Consider the following 20,505-nt stretch of genomic DNA (forward strand, 5'->3'; position numbering starts at 1 on the left):
CATGTAGAATTAATGATTTGTTCTCACAATTGCACTTTTTATTGCCTGTTTGCTCCAAGAGTTGTGCTTAGGGGTAAGTGTACTAGAAGTTGCTTCTTCAGTGCACTCATATATATTTTGGTGAAATATAGCCAGTGTCTTAGAGCTTTTTGAATAGAGGTCTGAGCACACTTACTTACCCTATGTATATATAGTTCACTGTTTAGGGTTGCAGGTAATTTTTCTTTCCACTGGCGCTGAAACAGAGGTTATAATGAAACCAACAATCTATGCATTTATAGAAACTATAAAAATTTTATGGAAATCTTTATATAGAAACACACAGTGTTGCTTGTACAAGCTCTATATGCAATGTAGAAACATGGTACATTGGGAAAAATAAAAAGGTACCCTTTCTTTTATGGTTTTATATGGTCTGTGTGATTTTAAAATTTCACTATAGGCAGTTAAGCAAATTATAAAAACATACATCACCTATATACTAAAAAGGAACAAAAATATGTTGCATAACTTAGGCTAATTGTGATGGAAATTGGCATTTGTGAGTTGCATGTAATTGCTTAAATATGGAGTTTTCATCTGTTCATACTTCAGGTATGCTCTAAAGAAAACATTTCTTAAGCTCACAATTATTCATAGTATAGCCTATGTAAATGGATTGGAAGATTCTGATTAGAAAGAAAACAAAGATAATATTTAATTAAGACTTGCTACTTGTATGTTGGTGATTGCCTTGTTCTTTTGGTGAGCTCCTGTGTTTCAAAACGTTCATATTTTCTTCTAAATCTTGATGAGCCAGAGACTAAACATTTCTATTCAAAACTTGTCCATGCCCTGATTCATTGCAAGAAAACTATCTCATAAGAAAATTGCAGATAAAACCCACAGCTCCTAAATCTTTTGTTACTGTGAAAGGAAGTCTCATACTGACATTGTTTAATATGACATACATGTCTAATGTTTATACAAAATTTAAGACAAATAATTAAATTCGATTTTTCTCATTGTTAGTAGGTGGAGAACCATAAGCAGCAGTGTACCTTGTTTGTATAAAATGTGACATTGATTCCAGAAAGATTCTGCTTGTCTTTCTATAGTGACTTGTCTAAGCCGTGGGATCTTTAAATTAGAGTTGAGACTTTGGGTTCGTGGTCCTTTGGGTGTTGCATTCATCAAGCTCACAGAGAATGGAATCAGACCTGGGCGTATCCCATTTCTCTTAGAAACTTTTGAGCTTCCTTTTTTTCCTTCGTTCTTCTCCAGAGTGTGGGTGCTGTCATGCTTCCAATCTGCTCATACAGACTACTCAGATTTGATCCACTTTAAATGGTGAGGTCCAGTTTGGTCCTGGAAACTTTTTATGATACCATATACATGGAACAATTTATTGATTCATTTGACTGTCACTGAGAGGATTTACTTATAAAAGGGTCAAGTGGATTACACTTTAAAATGTCTCTACAACCTGACCTTAAAAAGACTGACTTATTAGTGGCTGCATTTTCTGATTTTTTTTCCCTGTTTGTGTCTGTCTTTGGTGGCAGAAGCTATCTAGGAGAGTAGATTTGATTTTATGCCTTAATTGAATGAGAGGCTGATAAGTGTAGTGTCCATAGAATATGAGCCAGGCACCATACCAAGTAAAGAGGAGGTGAGAAAAAGTGGATTCTACCCTTCCCCTGAAGGACCCTACTGTCTAGTAGGCTATAAGGGCAATGCACGTTCAGGTCATTTTGTTGGTTTGTAGAACAGTGGTGTGGCCAGAAATTGGTGATGTCTCTGAAAACTAAGATCTTTGGGTAGTGATGCCACAGTGTAATCACAATTCTGCAATTTCTTGTCCTTTATGCTATGAAGCCATAGAAGGTAGTAAAGTTAACAAGAGTGATACCGAGAAAGCCAAGTGGGAAAGTCTTGAAGCTGCCTATAAAGAAGATCATCTTTTAAGTTTGTTTTAGATGTGTGCTTTTTCTAAGAGTCACTGTTGATTTTTGGATTTTTATACCTCTTGCTCAGAAAGGTCAGTTTCCATATTTCTTAGTAACTTGGCAGTCTGGGATTGTAGATGGAAACGTAATTTTCCCATCCACAGATAAAAACTCTCAATCTCTTCAGACCCTAGGAGCTGATTGTTTAGCATAATAGCAACAAAGCACCCTGCTGAAGCAGCTTTCTTCAAGAGTGCATCAGAATCCACAAATGCCATGAAATGTAGCCATTTTGATGGACAACATTATAGATTTTGAAAAGATTCATTGATAGAGTTCAGATGTATAAATGCATCCCAGATTAAACATCTGCTTCCTTGTATATGTTTAAAAATGTGCTGTTCTTGATGATTGGCTTGGTTTTAATTTTTCAAGGATAGGGTCATGCATGGGTAAACAACAATCCTAAAAAAGTATGTCACGTGTTGCTTCTCATGTTGTAACTTGTGTTGTTACAAGTCAAACTTATCACTTTAAATGTCAAAATTCATGCTTTTTAAAGTATTTGCTGAAGAAAAACCACCTTGTACATAAGGACTGCTGTTTTGCCATACCTATATCATGAATCGTCCTCCCTGCCCCCCGCCTGCTCCCATTCCTAGAAAAGGGTGAATTTAAGAATGCGATAGGGTTGGACTGGCTTCTTAATGAAAACTGTATTTCAGAACCTTAAACATTTAGCTAAACTCAATTGAAAAATTGATACATTTTCTGACTTAAGGCTTTTCTTTTAAGTTGAAGATTTTTTTCCCAATTTGGTCACTCCCCAGCTGTTACAGTTATATAGAAGGAACTCATTAAAAAGACAAATTCTTTTTGAGCTATTCTTTCTGAAAGCACGCCAAGCTATGCAGCTACGTTGTTACTACTACTTACTTGAATCTAACGCCAGGAAATGGTAATTATGCAATCCTTACTTACACATTCTTATTAGAAATGTTCTCCTGGTTTTATTCTGGCTCCAAAAAAGCCCTGCTAGATTTCAGACATCTGTGAATACTATTGGATGGTCTTGTTTCTTGTGAATTACTCAATGATTGTAACTAAGTGGACTGTGGCTGATTTGGAGCACTGTAGTCTGAGTCTTACCTTTAGTCTCACGTAACCAACCGGTGTCTGTTGCTCATCGGGGCAAGTCTGTAGTCATTAAGTCTTGTTTCTTCTCCCTCCTAGGTTGCTCCCTAGTCTTCTATTTCCCTCTGCATTCAACTCTCAGCTTTCTCCTGTGTACTCTTCCTAATGGTCTGTAACCCAATGACCTTATAATCACTACTCTCCTTAAGATGGCCAGAGATAGCTTTCTAAAACCTAAATCAAATCACACCATTTCTCTTCAGTCGAAACTCTTGATGGCTTGCTGGTGCCTTCAAGATTGACTCCAGATTTCTTAAAACTTGGATTTCAGGCTCTTCACAGTCTTGACCTTGGCTCAGTTTCCAGCTTGGTTTCCTACCACTTTTCCCTTCATAAGCAGACATAGAACATCTCACCATTTCCCAGCATGGATTGCTTTCTCCCACCTCTGTTTTTGCCGAAGCTATTTTTATGATTGATATGCCTTCCTCAAGCTTCTTCCTCCACCCACCCCCCCAAGTATACTTCTGTTCAGCATTAATTGCCCTGCTTGTATCACTTCCTCTGTGAAACTTGCCCTGACTGAATTAGTCACCCTATCTCAGCACTTGGAGAGCACTTGGAACATTGACTCCTTACATTGTATTATTTGTCTGTCAATCTGAACTCTTCAAGTATAGGAATGACTATAGTCAGTGTTAGAGGCTGAGAAGATCTCAGCAGCTAGGATAAATTACGGGCCGGTGAATAATTGTGAGTATGAAGTACGTAATACACAGACATAATTGTTAAGGAGTTCAGATTACAGAAATCAGAGTCAGAGGCAGGAATGACAGTGGTGATGTAGAGCATAGACTTTGGGGCCAGACTGCTTTGGTCTGAATTCCAGCTGTCATTTACTGGGATTTATCTCTTTGGGTTTTGACTTCTGCATCTATAAACTAGATATAATCATAATAAAGACCTCCTAGGGCCTTTGTGAGTTAAATGATGTGAAATGTGTAAAAGTGCTCAGGATCATACCTGGTATCTAATAACCAATAACTATATAGTGCCTCCCCTGACTAGGGGCAAATTTAAGGTAGCAGGATAGCCTGGTATGAGTGCTTTTGTTTTGTTGGGTATTAGGATTATGTTGGATAACCTTTGCCTCCAGAAGTTGACAGGTCCTAAGAATTCTGGGAAACATTTCCTTTCTTAAGCCCATGCTGTTCTAGAGCAAAATTAGGTAAGTCGCAAAAGGAAGAGAGAGTAAAGGTGAAGTAAGTAAAGGTTAAGTAAAGGTGAAGAGATATAATCAGAAACAGTTCCTGAGTATATTCTAAAATGTACTGAAAATATGAAAACTCTTTAAATGGTGATGAAGGGGTTTCAAATAACTAATTATTTTTAATTTATTTTATTTCAGTTGTGAAATCTGTATATTGAGGCTTTGCATGTTCGAAACCTCAGAAATTTAGTAATGTGTCCCACTGTCCTTGTAAATTAGCCCTTTTGGTCACATATAGTGCTTTGTACTATTGTGTTAGCTTTCATTTTTTTTAAATGTAGTAGAATTAAGAGTCCTCTGGCTACCATAATTTCAAACTGTCTAACTTTGGTCTGTTTAAGATTTCAGATGTGAAATAGGATGAAGGCCAGACTGTGGACTAGTCTGTATTGGGTGTGCATATGTATATAGCAGGTGGGGGTTGGTGGGTAGAAATGAAAAGGTATTTACAAAAGAACTAAGATGGTCTTTTTAAAAATCATTGAGCTTAATGAAGCTCATTTACTTATATATCAACCTTGTGAAATATGTGATATGATATTGTTTCATGTTGCTTTTATTCCTGGAATATTCTTGTCTAGCAGTTTGTCTAGTAAATACTCATCTCTCAAAACTCAGATCACACGTCACCACCTCTGAGGGGTCTTTCACATTCTCTCAGTAAAACTAACAGTACCTTACTTTTCCTTGACCCTACTTCTGTCAGAAAACCTAAAACATTTTATTGCATGTAGTTGTTTATATATCCTCTCCCTCCTCTAGGCAAGAAGTCAGGGATTCTTGCCTGCTTCACATCCATATCTCTAGCACCTGGTACTATGTGTGGATATTAGTTGGCCAAATATTTGGTATGTAATAATAAATGATTATTTGAATAGCCTTCACACCGTGATCTTTGGGTTCAGAATTTGAATGAGGTAGAACAAACCAAAACATATATTTATTAAATCCTATCTTACCTAACAGAGGCTTTTAAGATTCTTGCATTTGAATGTATTTCAAACATAATGCCTCTTTAGTAACATCCCATTTTAGAAGTGTAAACTGTAAATTGTTAAGAACATTATTTTTATCAGAGAACTCTTCCAACCTCCCAGATACTTATCATTTCTAGAGATCTAAACTGCTGGTAAATTGAGAAGTATTTCTGAATTTCTAAAATATATGTTATAATAAACAGATTTAATGGCAGCTAAAATCTTTGCATTATTCATGTCTCACTTAAAAAAAAGATTTTATTTATTTATTTGACAGAGAGAGAGAGAGCATGCACACAAGCAGGGGGAGCAGTAGGGAGAGGGAGAGGCAGGCTCCCTACTGAGCAAGGAGCCTGATGCAGAGCTCTACCCCAGGACCCTGGGATCATGACCTGAGCCAAAGGCAGACACTTAACCAACTGAGCCACCCAGGTGCCCTGTCTCACTTATTTCTTACAATTACCATCGTCCCTACAAATTTTAAGTGCTATGCTCTTTTCTTCTCTTTTTTCTTTTTCTTTCCCCAAAGAAAAGTTGAATTAAGTATCCCCATATTATAGGAAACCTGGCTTTGAAAGGTCCCTTTGGGCAAAGGCTTTACTTTTTCAGCCTCATGGTTTTTCATCTGTGAAACAGGAAATAATACTAATTTTGTAAAACTGACAGGAGAAGTGGGTGTGATGTATACATAATACCCAAATTCGTCTAGTTCAATAAATGTTTTCTGATGTAGCATGAGGAAAATGAAGCGAAGAGAAGATTTTACTGTTTCCATGTAATTCATGATGTGTCTGGTATTGCATTAAGCCTTAGAATATAGATAAGTCTTTAATGTGGATAAGGAGCCTGGAGTCTAAATGATAAAAAGTATTCTCACATCACTCCCCAATTTCCCATCACAAGGCAGATAGAACAGCTATTTGTTCTTTCAGTACCCTCCAGACAAGCCATGATTTTTCCTCTAAGATTCTGAAGACCATAGCATCCAATCTAGGGCACCTTTGAGAGTGAAATGGGCACCAGGATTACACAGAAATAATGAGCAAACCAGGATGTCCTGGGCAAGCTGGCACATTCAGTTCCTGTAACCTAAGACCCTGTGATATAACAACACAAATCTTGCCCTCTGCTGCTGCAATTGGAAAGTGAAGTGGGAGAGAAGCATTAGCTTCATTCGGCATGGAGGGCTACCACTGCAAAGTTGTAGCTGCAAGAGTATTTGTAGCTGTGGAGACAGAATCCTAATCAAGTAGGAACCAAGAATAAGATTCTCATTTGTAGTCAACAAAGCTGCAAGCTGAGGATTGTGGGAAGAGCTTAAGCTCCAGGGATAGATGGACTTGGGTTTGAATGTTAGCTTTTCCATTCACTGTCTACTTGTAGTTGGGCAAGTTACTTCAATGTTGTACCTGAAACTAATTTTATTCCACTTTTAAGGTTCAGTTCCTACCTAAGAGATTGATAATCTTTATAACACATAAGATTACTGGCAGGATCCTTGAGCTTATGTACAACTTCTAGAACAGGATGTGATGCATATTGGCTGCTTTGTCAGTCTCTTTCTGCTGTTACTTCATAGAGCAGATGACCACTGGTATACGAGGAACATAATGAAGGCTAAATCAGAAGAAACTTCTATATAGTTAGATACTTTAAATTATATACATAATTCTTATATTTATTAGTAATGTAATATATAGTAAATTTTTGACAGAAATGGCTGATACCACATTTATACAAACTTTAATAGTTTCTTCCTTTCACTTTTATATCAAGAATAACTATTAAGGGGGCACCTGGGTGGCTCAGTTGGTTAAGCGTCTGCCTTTGGTTCAGGTCATGATCCTGGGGTCCTGGAATTGAGCCTCTGTGTTGGCTTCACTGCTCAGCAGGGAGTCTGCTTCTCCCTCTCCCTCTGCCTCTTTCCCACCGCTCATGCTCTTTTTCTCTCTTTCTCAAATGAAAAAATAAAATTAAAAGAAAAAGGAGGGACGCCTGGATGGCTCAGCCGTTGAGCATCTGCCTTTGGCTCAGGGCATGATCCCAGGTTCTGGGGATCGAGTCCCACATGGGGCTCCTTGCAGGGAGCCTGCTTCTCCCTCTGCCTAGGTCTCTGCCTTTCTCATGAATAAATAAATAAAATCTTAAAAAAAAAAAAAGAAAAAGGATAAATATTAGGGTAACTGGCTGCCTCAGTTGGTAGAGCTTGTCATGTTTGGTTATGAGTTAGCCCCATGTTGGGTGTGGAGCCTAATTAAAAAAAAAAAAGAGTAAATATTGATTCTCTGATAAATTCAGGTCTCCTTTGGCTCATGTGCTCTCACTATTTCCTATGAAGATTAAATAAGAAAACCTGTAGACTATTAGCACTGTTCTTGGCGATAGTAAGTGCTCAGTTAATGCTTTTTTTTTTTTTTCCTTCTAAAACTCCAGATTATCATCTAACCATTTTTCAACACCATCATTCACTGGATGTTCCTGTGTGCTAGGTACTCCACTAGACACTGGCACTGGATACAATCCCCACCATTCTTAACTAGGTCAAGTGGAAAAGACAAATCTGTAATAAATATATTCCATCAACTTTTCACATTTTACATCTCTGAAATTAGGATACACCTTATAGTTGATGGTAGTGGTTTTTTTCCCCTATTAGTACTGAAAAATAATAGTCTTCTAATCAGTGCGTGCTTACATGCAATGATACACAACAGATTATTGCAGTAAAAAGTCATACTTTCATTGTGTACAGGAAAATGGACTTTGGGATCTCAGAAGAAATACCAGATTATTAGAAGCATGTTCTGAAGAGAGATTTAAGCTGATCCTGTTAAAATTTGTTATATTTCCTTTGTTATTCTCTTCAGCCATAATCCCTGTCCATGCTGCTGGGTTATTATTAAGGCTCCTATGTGAGATTCTTCTTCTCAGAGGAGTCAGAGGACTGACAAGCACCCAGTTGTGTGTCTCCATCCTCCTGTTGAAATGTAGGGTCCAGAGATTATGGACAATTTAATGCTGGAAATGATAGCAGCAGTATTGGTGTGAAAGCTCAAGTGAAGAGCTCACTGAGAATAGCTTGTGAACCCCTTGCAATCTGGAAGACTTGGGGGTTATGGCAAAGTTAGGAAGTGCCCTGCGAATGTGATATAAAGGATTCAAACCCTCCTAGTGACTTCAATGCACTAGAATACAGTCTAGGCTCCTTAACATTCCCCGTAAAGCCCCTCATGATTGGCCCCTGCTGTCCTATCCAACCTCATCTTTTTTTTTTTTTTTTTTTTTTTTAATTTTTGTTTATTTGAGAGATAGAGGGCAAGCAAGCACAGGCATGGGGAGCAGCAGAGGGTGAAGAAGAAGCAGGCTCCCCGCTGAGCAGGGAGCCTGACCTGGGGCTCCATCCTAGGACACCAGGATCATGACCTGAGCCGAAGGCAGACACTTAACCGAGGCACCCGCCAACCTCATCTTCTTGCATTTACTCCCTGCACCTGCTTCAACATGCCAGGGTGATTTCAGTTCTTTGAATGTGCCAGGGATTCTTGTTCAGTGGCTTTTGCTTATGCTCTTACTTTCTTTGGCCTTTCTTTCCCTGTCCCTCTTCCAGTCTTTGGCGAACCCCTGCTCAGTCCTAAGGTCTCAGCTCAAGAAGCCACTTCCTGAGAGGTGTTTCATGACACTTCCATCTAATTTCAGGCCCCTGTTGTTCTGTCATAGAGCACTCTCTCACAGGTCCTGTCATAGTCAAATTCTATATTCTGTATTCATTTGTAAAGCATCCATCTTTCCAACTAGATCAGAAGCTCCATGCAGACAGGGCCTTTAGCACATTGATTCTTCTTGTTTTTTTTTTTTTTTTTTTTTAAGATTTTATTTATTTATGAGACAGAGACAGAGCTAGCACAAACAGGGGGAGCTGCAGTGGGAGAGGGAGAAGCAGGCTCCCTGCTCAGCAGGGGGCTTAATCCCAGGACCCTGAGATCACGACCCCAGCAAAAGCAGACACCCAACCAACTAAGCCACCCAGGTGCCCCCGGCACATTGGTTTTAAAACAAAACCACCAACCCAGAAGAATCTGTGACAGGGTCAGTAAGTGTCCTACAAAGCCTAAAATACTTAATATCTAGCCCTTTAGAGAAAAAGTTTGCTGACTCCTTTAGTTTGTAAGTGAAATGAACCAGAAATTCCATAGGAAAACCTCAAAGTGATGACTGCTGTTCCAGAATGTCTTGCACGTCATTAAGCTTTTCTTTTAAATTGTGACTTTGCTGTTCAATTATGAGAACATATTTTTGTTGGTGAATCAATTAACTCTTGATTGATTGATAACTGCCTTGTGTGACTTGGTCGTGTGGTCAGAGGGTAAAAGGCTTTCAGGACTGTATGGTATCTCATAGAATAGTTCTGGAAGTGTTTACATCTATTCTGATACTATTGTTGTGTTTATAGTTTATACCAGCCTCACGTAAACATTGGCATCTACATGTTAGAGCAAGTTAAGTAAAATAAAACATATATGTAGAATTGAGTTATTTTCTTTGTTTACATTTTGCTGACCCTCTGCAGAGACATTTTCTAGTTGCAAAGGAGTTAAATCCTTGAGTATTATTTTCTTTAATCCTTGAGTATTAGATTTCAGAAAACTATTTAAGTTGTATACTTTAAAAAATTTCAATACTGTCTCCTATCACCTGCCTTCTGTCTCTATAATGAGATGTCATTGATCTGTTCCAAGTATAAATTTCCTCAGTTCTTGAGCCTTCCTGATACCGTTTTATTAGAATCTGCAAGTTGTGGGAAATAAAAGTTGATTTGAAACAGTTCTGTAATTGGAGATGACTGTTCTGAGAGGCCCTGTCTAATCAATTGCTAAATAATTCTCTCTCAAAAACAGATTTGATATTTACATTTTGATCTTCATGGTCTGTTCCCAGTGTTTGTTGATGGTGTCTGACATCTCCTGCCACTGGATAAATAAAGCCTATTATTTCCTTTTCAACATTTTAAGCGATTACTCTCATACAAGAGCTGAGAAGCAGAAGGTTAGATAAATTATCAAACTATGATCCTGTCTATCCGAAGAAGCTGGGAACCTTGATTAATATGCCTCGTTAACCGATGATTTCAGTTCCATACTGGTAGTGCTAGAATAATTTGTATAAACTAAGCAGTACAGATTCCTTATTTTAGCACTAAGACTTACAAAGGCTTCTTTTAGCAGCCTTTAATTTTGTACTTATGTATGTGACATAGCCTGTGGCTGTGATAGCTACTGTGAATCTCCAGTTGTTTGGGGATGAAAGGAGGAGGCAGCTGGAAACTCGGTAGCTACATCTAGCTGTCTACCTAGAGAAGGCCTTGATTTCAAGTTTATCTAAACAAGCTCGACTAATCCCAACTATCTAGGGGGATCCACTGTCAAAACAAGCAGCGTGGCCCTGAGGCAAACACAGCTATACAGAAATGAAGGCTGGGGCTTCCAATACTCCGATGACTGCATACTGGAGGCTTTTTTTCCCCCCTGAAAGAGGGTAAGAGAGGTAGAATTTGCATAATGCCTTTTCATTGGAAACTTTTGGAAAGCTGACAGACCTCCAGCTTATAGATCTGTAGCCACAATACAGAGTCTATAGGAGAATCCTTGAATGACCTAACCATATTGAAAGAAAATATAAAAGCGTCCAAGTATAGCCAAGTGAGAGAGGGAAAGAGGCTGATGCATTGTCTAACATCTGCTGTACTTCTCGTTAGTTTTGTTCTTTGCTATTCTGTGTGGACTTTGGAGAAGCCTAAGACAGCCTAACATGAATCCTATAATCTTCCTTCTGAATATTTATGTAGTGTGCCAGCTTCTAAGCTGTCCTTTGCGTTTTCCTACTTCCCCCTCATTTTCATGCTCTCAAATGAGGCCAACATTTCAAAAGCTAAATAAATGTTTGTGAATGTTTATAAAAGATTTGCATAAATTTGTCCTTGTCTGACAAAGATCACTTTTTTCTTATGCCAGTTCTGAAAAAATTTTTTTAAAGGTTTTTGGTGCTTGTCTTGACAACAAAGTCCTGCATCCCAGAACAATGATTGCTGATTAAGTGGGTATGCAATTGTGACTGAATAGGCTTTCAAGGTACTGGGTAGAAAGACCTATCATCTAAAGGCTGAATTATAGAATTTAGAAAATGTTATCAGAAGTACACATTTAAATCTATTTTTTTGGTACCATATCATTAGGTAAGACAAAGAATTCTTGCAAGTTAAAAGTATAACCACCCATGGTTTTAAAAATTCTTTGGTATCAATTTTAATAATTAGAATGTTTCAGTAACTCAGAATATCACTCTTCTTTCCTGTAGTTGAGCATATTTAAAAATAATTTTTTGACCCATAAGCACTCTTTGAAAACTGTAAGTCTACCAGTTGTGCGTGTTAATATGATTACTGGGGTGATGATCAGAGGAAATAAACCAGGCACTCCTTTAGGACCTCTGAATGCACCATCGTACCTTGAGAAAATCTAAACTGCATGAAATATGTGTTAGGGCTTAATTATAGGACACACACACACAGCCCAGACACTTGTGCCGCCGACGTGTTTGCTGAATTCATTTATCTTTTAAAATTAGAATGGATTTTGTGGGGTGGCAGGGGATGTTGTGGGTAGAGGTGCTAATTCAGTTCAGAGATATTCAAAGATTGGCAGGAGAGAGAGGTAACAGCCAGTTCTGTTAGTCCTTTGGTTGTATTGGTTTAGAGGCTTAAGTTGTTATTAAAGCACAAACTAGAGCCACTTCTCTGACACAGTTTTTATCACATCTGCTAGGCTTGTGTCCCAAGAGGAGACGTGGAGAGCAGCGAATTCAGCATGGGCCCATTATCGACTGCTTTTTCGTGTGTTGTAAAAGGAGTGAGACCTCAGGGAGGCTTGGAGCCTCCTCCCGTGTAATGTCCAAGTCAGATTTGAAGGACTGGTGGCAGGAAAGCTTTGGCCTTTGGGTGTGAATTCTAGGAAATAGAGGTACAATTAAGTTTAAAAAATTCAAGGACTTTGAGCTTGATAATGAAAGATTTTTTTTCTAGACTAATGTGAGCAGAAAAGTTGTCCATCTGTACACATTTTTGTGTGCATTTAAAATATTTAAAAGCTGACAGCTTTTAATATGCTTACAAAATACAATTTCTATCAGTGCTCTTTTTTTTTTTTTTTTTTTAAATAGTATCTTCCTGAGGGCAAGTTGCTTCTTCAGTGAAATTATGTTTGCAGTTTTACTGTTGGGACCCTATTCCTTTGGTATGTGCTGACTTATGTTTTCCCCTCCTCCATCTTCCCCAATCTTTCTTCCTTTTTGGTATATCAATAACATAAGTCTTCAGATAACAGGACTTACAGTGTTAAAGGAAATGAGTAAGGCAAAATATTTTACAGTAATATTAAGTCCAAGGAATTGTAAGAGATTCTAACCAAATCATTTGCTCATTTTGTAAGTATTTGAAACAAGTGTCAAGAAGTTTATTGGTGTTTAACATTGACCTTAAAAATATAGCTCTCTCATTTTCACTTCTCTGCTATAAGCTTTCAAGTTAATAAAATGAAATCTCAGAATAAAGGATGTTTTACATAATGCTGAAATTTGGGAATGACTTTGTTGTAAGCCATTTTTGGAAGATAAGGAAGGATACAAAAGGAAAAAGTGATTTTGTTAAATGAAATTTTTTTCTATAAGATCCAGTATTTTTACTCTGAACTTCAAAGATCATGAAGATCTATACTTAAAAGTCGTTTTAGAGGTGGCTCTTCACCTGTTGTAAGCATTCCATCAATGTACTTAATTTAAATATAAAATGTAGATATAAAATTTATATGATACATGTTATAGAATATGATAAATTTCTATACTTTTTTGTAATATTATCTTTAAATTACAGCATTGAATTTGTATATTAGGTGTTGCACAAATTAGCATAATTATAACATATACATGACTCAAAATTAACATTTGTAAGAAAAAAAAAGTAAACTGAGAGTAAATATTGAAATATACCAAAGAAAGGAAACAGATTCTGTAGCATTTAAGCAGCAGTGTAAGAAATTTGACCTGGCTTTTATGTATAGGTGTTGAAAGGCCTTTCTATAAAATCCTTTATTCAAAGATTTTTCTCATTGGAAAATTTTTTTAAAGTTTGTTTGTAACTAACCATAGCATGGATGTTGGATTTAATTTGATCTTTTAGAGAAAGAGAGAAAATTGGATTTCCTATTTTCATATTTAGAAATTTCTGATCAATATTCTTGAAATTGGTGCTAATTAAGCTTCTAAAAATTTCTTACTATTTATTCTGTTTTACCCTACTTAATCGTAAGCATTAAAACCTTTGGAGTCCCTGTTTTAACTTGAAATGGCTTAAAGTAGAAATTTTGTTAGCTTTTTGTGTGTTTGGATTTTGTGTGTGTTCTGTTTTTAACTTTCAACTTGAGTTTTAAGATCATCAATCAAAGGCTTTTCTTTCAAGTCAGTGGCACTGATCTCAATTGTAGGACTTAGCCAGCCAGCATTTCCCTTATGCTATTAAAAAAATTTAAGCATTGAAATAGAGTATTTTAGGAATTTGTGCTCTGCTGATCTTTTCATCACACATCTACATTTTGAAGTGAAGAAATAAATTAGATATAAGAAACTCAGGAAATGTTCTCGCACTGTTTCCCCATCTCTCCCTCCTTCACAACAAAGGTAAATTATCAACTGCTGTACTAGCTTTCAGCAAGATACAAAGAGGCTGATTATAGCTCTATGTATTTTAAAATCCATTCATTTACTCAGACTATCTCTTTCCTTTATTTAAATGTTTTCCTGCACACATTTTCTTTTTCCTTTTGAACTATTGAAAATGTGTCTCATCTCCCAACATTCTATACCCCCAGTGGACATTATAATCAGTCTGTGCTTTTGTCCTTCAGATGCTATTTATTTGTGGGGTGTGTATGTCTGTGTCTGACTCTCGGTTGTTTTCATCTGCTGAATACAACTAATTTTTGTTTATGGGTTTCAGTGAAAACAAAGTATTGACATCCAAACTGATGGCTGTTGCAGGATCTTATACACCTCCCTACCCACACCCCATGTTCAGAGCAAATTGGCTTAGCCTTATTATAATCTCAGTTAACTGCATCAAATGGAGTCTTCAAAGTTTTGCTTCCAAATAGGATTCCATGATGAATAGATGATACTATAAATTTAAAACTTTACTAGGTTTTTAAGAGAACACCTCAGTTTCAGCAGAGCATAATCCATTTTCTCCAAATGGGAGCAAATCCCCTTGATGGGCCTTCTGACCAGAGGATAATTTACATTGGATGAAATGAATCTAAAGGAGACCAAAATGAACTCAAGATTTTTTTTTGCAAGTGAATCCAGTGTTAGGTGTGTGGATTTCATGTTTGGTTCATACTCTGAGGCTTGGTATCTCCTTGTAGGCAGAGCTTTGTAGGTACTGCCTTTCTACGACTACACTGTATCTGGTGTGTGCTATATGCATAACTGAAAGGTTGGTGCAACTGTCCATCCTCCACGCATCCCCCCACCCCCTCTGCTCTTAGTCTTCCCACATGAAGTATCGTTGATTTTGTTAGGAAGAAAAGCCCTTTTAGAAATTGCCTGTTTCATAAATTGTCTAGTGACACAAGGGGTTGAATGCTGAATTCTTGTCTCATTTATTTTGAAAACTTTGCTACTGAACTCACCTTAATCAATGAACTCAGTGTTGTCTCCAATAAGTTATGTGTTGGATATATTGATTGGAAAGGATTTTAGAAAACCCGTCTGGGGTTTATAATGTCAGCAGTGTTTTGATTATGAAAGGAGTTGGAACCTAGGGACATGGAACCAGGTGGCGAATGTCCTAAAGCCAGTGGTGACATGGTGGACTGGTTCCCCCCTGGGATCTAGTTCATGCCCTGTACTTTCACTGTGGTGACTGGCTACTATAGATTCACTTTTTTTGCTCATTAAAATGTTAAAAAATCAAACTGTACATAAAAAGATTTGTGAAAATAGAAACTTGGGAATTGATCTGGAGAGCTGGCACAATTTCCCCCACCCCCCTTGCCTTAGCAATGAGGTCATTTACATTTCATCAGCCGTACTGCATCTTGAAGATCTGATTTATGTGGCAGTAGTTGAGGTTGTACCGAGGCTGGTGTCTGAAAGAGCTTGTGTAGGCAGGAGAAAGAGTGGAGAAAACAGGAAAATTATCATTTACAAAGAAAGTTCCCTAGCCAAAGATACCGATACTGGAGAGAAAAAAAGGGGTTGCTAACTGCTTAGTGACTTTTTCCAGTAAAGTTAATATTGAAAGGCTCTGCCATAAATACAATGCTCAAAATATATTTAAGTCAGGGTTTTGAAGTGCCCTCTCTTGGGGAATGATACTTTTCATATTCAGGTAATTGTGTTTTTCTTTGGAAATAGGGGATAAGGTAGTTAAATGTGTATATATAGGCAAAAAAATCAGTACTAAGAAAATTGGTTTGTTTCAGCAGTTTTTATTTATAAGAAACATTGCTTGTTTTCCCCTTTCTCCTTATCAAACTAAAAAGATTTTTCAGCTCTGATTGAGATGATGTGTGAATATGCCTAACACAGAGTAGATGTTCATTTCGGTTTTCTCCTCTGACAGCACACCACTGGCTTGTTTGACTTAAATTGGAAAATCAAGCTCTTGTAATATCACAAACATGAAGAAACATATTGTAAGGCACAAACATGTGCCTACATTTGCCTGTATTCCCTTCCCTCCTCCCTCTTCCTGCCCCATTGCTTAATTAGACTTATCACTGCTTTCTTGGGTAAAAGGAAAGCTCCTGGGAGGTAGGTTATACCCAGCCTACATTGGGTACTTTGATATTTGTTTTAATATTATCTGACAGACAAGTTCACGGTTGGTTATTACTCTTGACATTAGAAAGTGGTAAGTAGTTTCTATATTGCAGTGAGTCATAAGTTGGTCATATTAGATTCCTTTGACTCTGCTGTAGAGCACAATGCTTCCTCGGAGCCATGGGGGTCCTTTCTTTCAAAAATCTTGAGGCCTTTTGGCAGCTCCACTCCAGCATAGAGTAGAGAAGCACTTCTGCACCTGTCACTTCTGAGGGGTAGAGGATAACTGTCTTTGTAGCTGATGTTGGCAGTGAGTTGAGCACCGAGTACTGAGTTTTAATGGATGCTCAGTACATATTCTGAAGTCAGGAAATGCTTTGTGGTATCTGAAACTTGATGTGAAAGGAAATTTGTAAGGAATTTCTTTTTGCATGTTAATCATAAGAGTTATGTGTATGTGAGAGTATGTTTTAGAATTAAGACTACAGATGTTTAAAATGAATGATTTCTATAACCTTTTCCCCTGTATTTGCCTGATACTAAAATTATGCACTGAGAAATGGCTCGTTTTTCTGATTCTCAGTAGCTTTTGTAATTTATGTAAACATAATTAGTTTTAGAACAATATGTACAGACTTCTGGGTGCCACGTTATGGAATTAACTGAGGTATCAATAATGCCTATAGAATGTGCTGAAGTATTATTGTTTTTCGCTCTTTTACATTTTTTAGTTTCCTCAGCTTTACTCTTTCATGACATGCCTTAACAGTGCTGATATACATAGTACCAGTCCAAGATGATATTAAAAAATAGGATATGCTCAATTGAATTATGTAGGCGGAACATGCTCTGGCAGAGCAAGTCAATGTGCTTTCTGCTTCATTGAGTGGGTTATTAGATTGATGTGGTTTATTTCTTGAATGATAGAACCAGTTTTAAAAATAAATGAAGCGAGAAGCATCAATTCAGTTAGCATTGATAATTCATTATTATTGGTTAGAAAAGTGCTACATTTGTAAACTGATCTATAATTTATCACTTGGATTAGGATTTGCAATGGGCAGGTTTGTTTTAATTTGAACCAGCTTCTCAATGACTGAACAATATGTTCTTCATTTTGTCTTGAAGTTGAGGTTTTAAATAGTTAAAAAGTCAAATGTATGAAAGGAATACTTTTTTAAAAACTTATAATGTTGGTCTGTGAACTTATGATAAACACCAACTGTGGGCTGTCCAAGTCTGCAGTTAAATGAAGTTGAGCTAGAGAAAATTTTATGAAGGAAGTAATAATTACTTGTATATGTGTTAGCTATGTACGTGTGTGTGTGTGTGTGTGTGTGTGTGTATATGCCATATATGTGGAAATGTGTCTCTTGGGAAGTCTCTCTCTCTCTCTCTTTCACACACACACACACACACACACACCCACACCCACAAACTCCCTCTCCTCTTTCACACACACACACACACACACACACACACACACACACACACATAGACACAAACCCTGTGCATGTTATGTCTCATATAGTGGTGTTCTTAATGCAGGAAGCTTCTCTTTTATGAATAAGTCTTTGAAATATTGCTGTGCTTTTTGTTTCCTTTTTGTACACTTCCCCTGAGTAATGCATTTGGTCTTAGTACTTACATATTTTAAAAAAGATATTTAATCTCATAGTTTGCTTTGGATTTTCACAAATTGCAAGCAGGTAAGTGTGCCCACTTATAATGACATTTAATTGAAAATAGTGCATATTTAAAATTGTTATTGTTTGAGTACAAAATAAATTTATGCCAGAGATGTCAACTTCTTTAAAAGTAAGGAAATGAAGTTTTAAACTCTAAAAAATGTAGTTGACAATGTTCAGAGACAATTATCTTCAAGTTGGCTTTCTGTTCTGCCTGTGATTGGGCCTATTGATGTAGGGAAGTGTTGTCTAATCCTGGCCCCCTCTGTTCCTAGGTAACAGGCAAAAACGGTGCCAGCAAGAGCGGCCCTGCCAGGCCAAACCCATGTGGCTCGGTGTTATTCACTCTGATCCATATGGTCAGGCTGGAGATGGTCCCTAGAGGGGTGTTAACACTCAGCAACCCAACCGCCTCCCTCCCTTCAGAGCTTCCCTGCGTGGCTCCTGCTGTTTGCCCATGTGTGATTCTTGATTAATTTTTCATTTTTAATGAAGTTTGATCATGTTTATTATTTCTCATGATTGACTGCCTGTACTCCTCCCTTGTAATTGATAAAGCCCATATTTCTTCATCTGTCTCCTCTTTCTTTAGGGTAAAGTTGCTAGATTGTGTGCCGTGGTTAATGCTAGATTTATTGGTCCCATTAGATGTATAAATTATCTCTCTTTCTCTCCACAGGAAGTTCTACAGACTTTGACCAAGTTTTGTTTCCCCTTCTATGTGGACAGGTAGTGTCAGATTTTCAAACTTTACTAGAAAACAAAGTGTCAATAAGCCTGCTATGGAAAATAAAAACCATACCATTCTTAACATTCCGTCTGTTACCAAGATTTAAAATGTCTATGTTTGAAGGAGAGTTGCTGTATTCTCCTTTCCTGGAGATTTTATTAACATTATCAAAAAGTTTAAAGCTTAGAGCTTTGCATTGGTTACTCTTTGAGATGTATTTCATGTGACGTTAAATTTTTGATTTTGGTTATCAGACTTGAACCATGATTAAGAATGGTTGGTATTCAATGCTATTTCATTTTTATTTAAATATGAACATATTTAACTTAAGTAATGTTGCATTATTCCATGGCCTTATGAGTATTATATGGACTTCATTTTTCTTTGATTCAATGTAAAATTTAAATTAGCACAGGCCTATCTTGTTTAAAGGGTTCAGCTATTTAAAAGGCATGTTGCTAAATAAGTCTTGCATTATAGGTGGCTAAGAATGGTATCTCTGGGGAACAAAGCATTTTCTCTATATTCTAGACAAAAATACAAAATCATCAGAACATTTCCTTAGATTTCACATTATGGTAAGCTCTTGGAGAAGTATCAGTATAAGAGTTCCAAGATAGTTAAAATAGTCTGGTGGTTAAAAAAAAAAAGCCATTGGTTAATGGTAGCAATTGTGGAAGAGCTTTTTTCTCTTTCTTTTCTTTCTTTCTTTCTTTCTTTCTTTCTTTCTTTCTTTCTTTCTTTCTTTCTTTCTTTCTTTCTTTCTTTCTTTCTTTTTTAATGATTTTGTTTATTCATGAGAGACACGGAGAGAGAGAGGCAGAGACATAGGCAGAGGGAGAAGCAGGCTCTATGCAAGGATCCTGATGTGGGACTCAATCCCAGGTCTCCAGGATCACGCCCTGGGCCAAAGGCAGACGCTCAACTGCTGAACCACCCAGGCGTCCCCCTTTTTTCTTTCTAAAAGAGAACTATAAACTATAAAACTATCATTTACAAACAATATTAATAAGATGTCACAACAGTCCTCTTAATCTTGTTTTCAAGAAATGTCTACTATGTGCTTCATTACAGTCTAAGCATGATTTTTGCAGCCATTTGTCCACTTGATAGTTTACTCTTTTTTAATTTTCTCTTAGAGAATTGAACTATGAACTGTGCTACATTCTGTCTTTAAAAGTCCACTTTTAGTGACACCGATTTTTAGGAAATATCATAAGTAATAACTGCCATAATATGTTCTAAGAAAGCTATAAAATGGCCTATCTTTAGAAAGACTCTGTCTTGTATTTTCATGTACCCAAACTAGGCAGACCTGAAGGATTTTAGTGGTTTAGAGTACACGTGGGTAGTGTGCTGCTTGGTCTTTTCTACTCTTTGTAGGAGTGGTGTCCTGCTTTGTTTGGCAGAAACCTAAAAATGGTGTGAGATGAGAATTGGTAGCCAAAGGAGTCTAAAAGAGTACTAAAAAGCAAAAAGAGTATTAAAAAGCAGCACTGGAATGTTGCCAGCCATTTTATAATCACTGTTTTCCCTGGTTCGTTATTTTTAAGCCAATCAGCCATTGTAGTATTTCCAGACTTGGGCTTTTTAAAATCCTAGTGCCAGGGTTGTTTCAGTAGTTAGTGGGTTGATGCTCAAAACAGAATAGCCTTAATTTTAAGAGGGTCAGTCTTTGTAATGAGAGTCTTCTTTATCCTATTCCTTCTAAAAATAGCAAGGAAGTAGGGTTTTGTTTAGAGACATTTAATGCAAACTTCACATTTATATGTATGAATTAGTGATGCATGAAATTTCCTCCAGTCGCTTATAAAATGTATTACAAATTATGGCAAGGGCATATTTATATAAATTAATAAAGCTGAAATGTTTTTAAAATGCAGTTAGATATCTAACGAAGAAAAATAAG

General features: G+C 37.1%; 1 protein-coding gene across 15 annotated transcripts in view; it reads left to right on the plus strand.

Annotated features, from left to right (window-relative positions):
* DENND1A (DENN domain containing 1A) overlaps positions 1-20,505 on the plus strand; it is a 509,324-nt gene that overhangs the window by 132,765 nt on the left and 356,054 nt on the right. For 10 of the 15 annotated variants that reach the window (XM_038549408.1, XM_038549416.1, XM_038549406.1 and 7 more), the window contains one exon: positions 18,546-18,595. The exons of the other annotated variants lie outside the window; for them this stretch is intronic. In XM_038549408.1, the coding sequence (XP_038405336.1) occupies positions 18,546-18,595 (50 nt within the window). The remainder of the gene's footprint in view (positions 1-18,545; positions 18,596-20,505) is intronic. 15 annotated transcript variants of the gene reach the window in all.

Source organism: Canis lupus, chromosome 9 (assembly GCF_011100685.1).
Source record: "Canis lupus familiaris isolate Mischka breed German Shepherd chromosome 9, alternate assembly UU_Cfam_GSD_1.0, whole genome shotgun sequence".
Classification (NCBI taxonomy): Eukaryota; Metazoa; Chordata; class Mammalia; order Carnivora; family Canidae; genus Canis; species Canis lupus.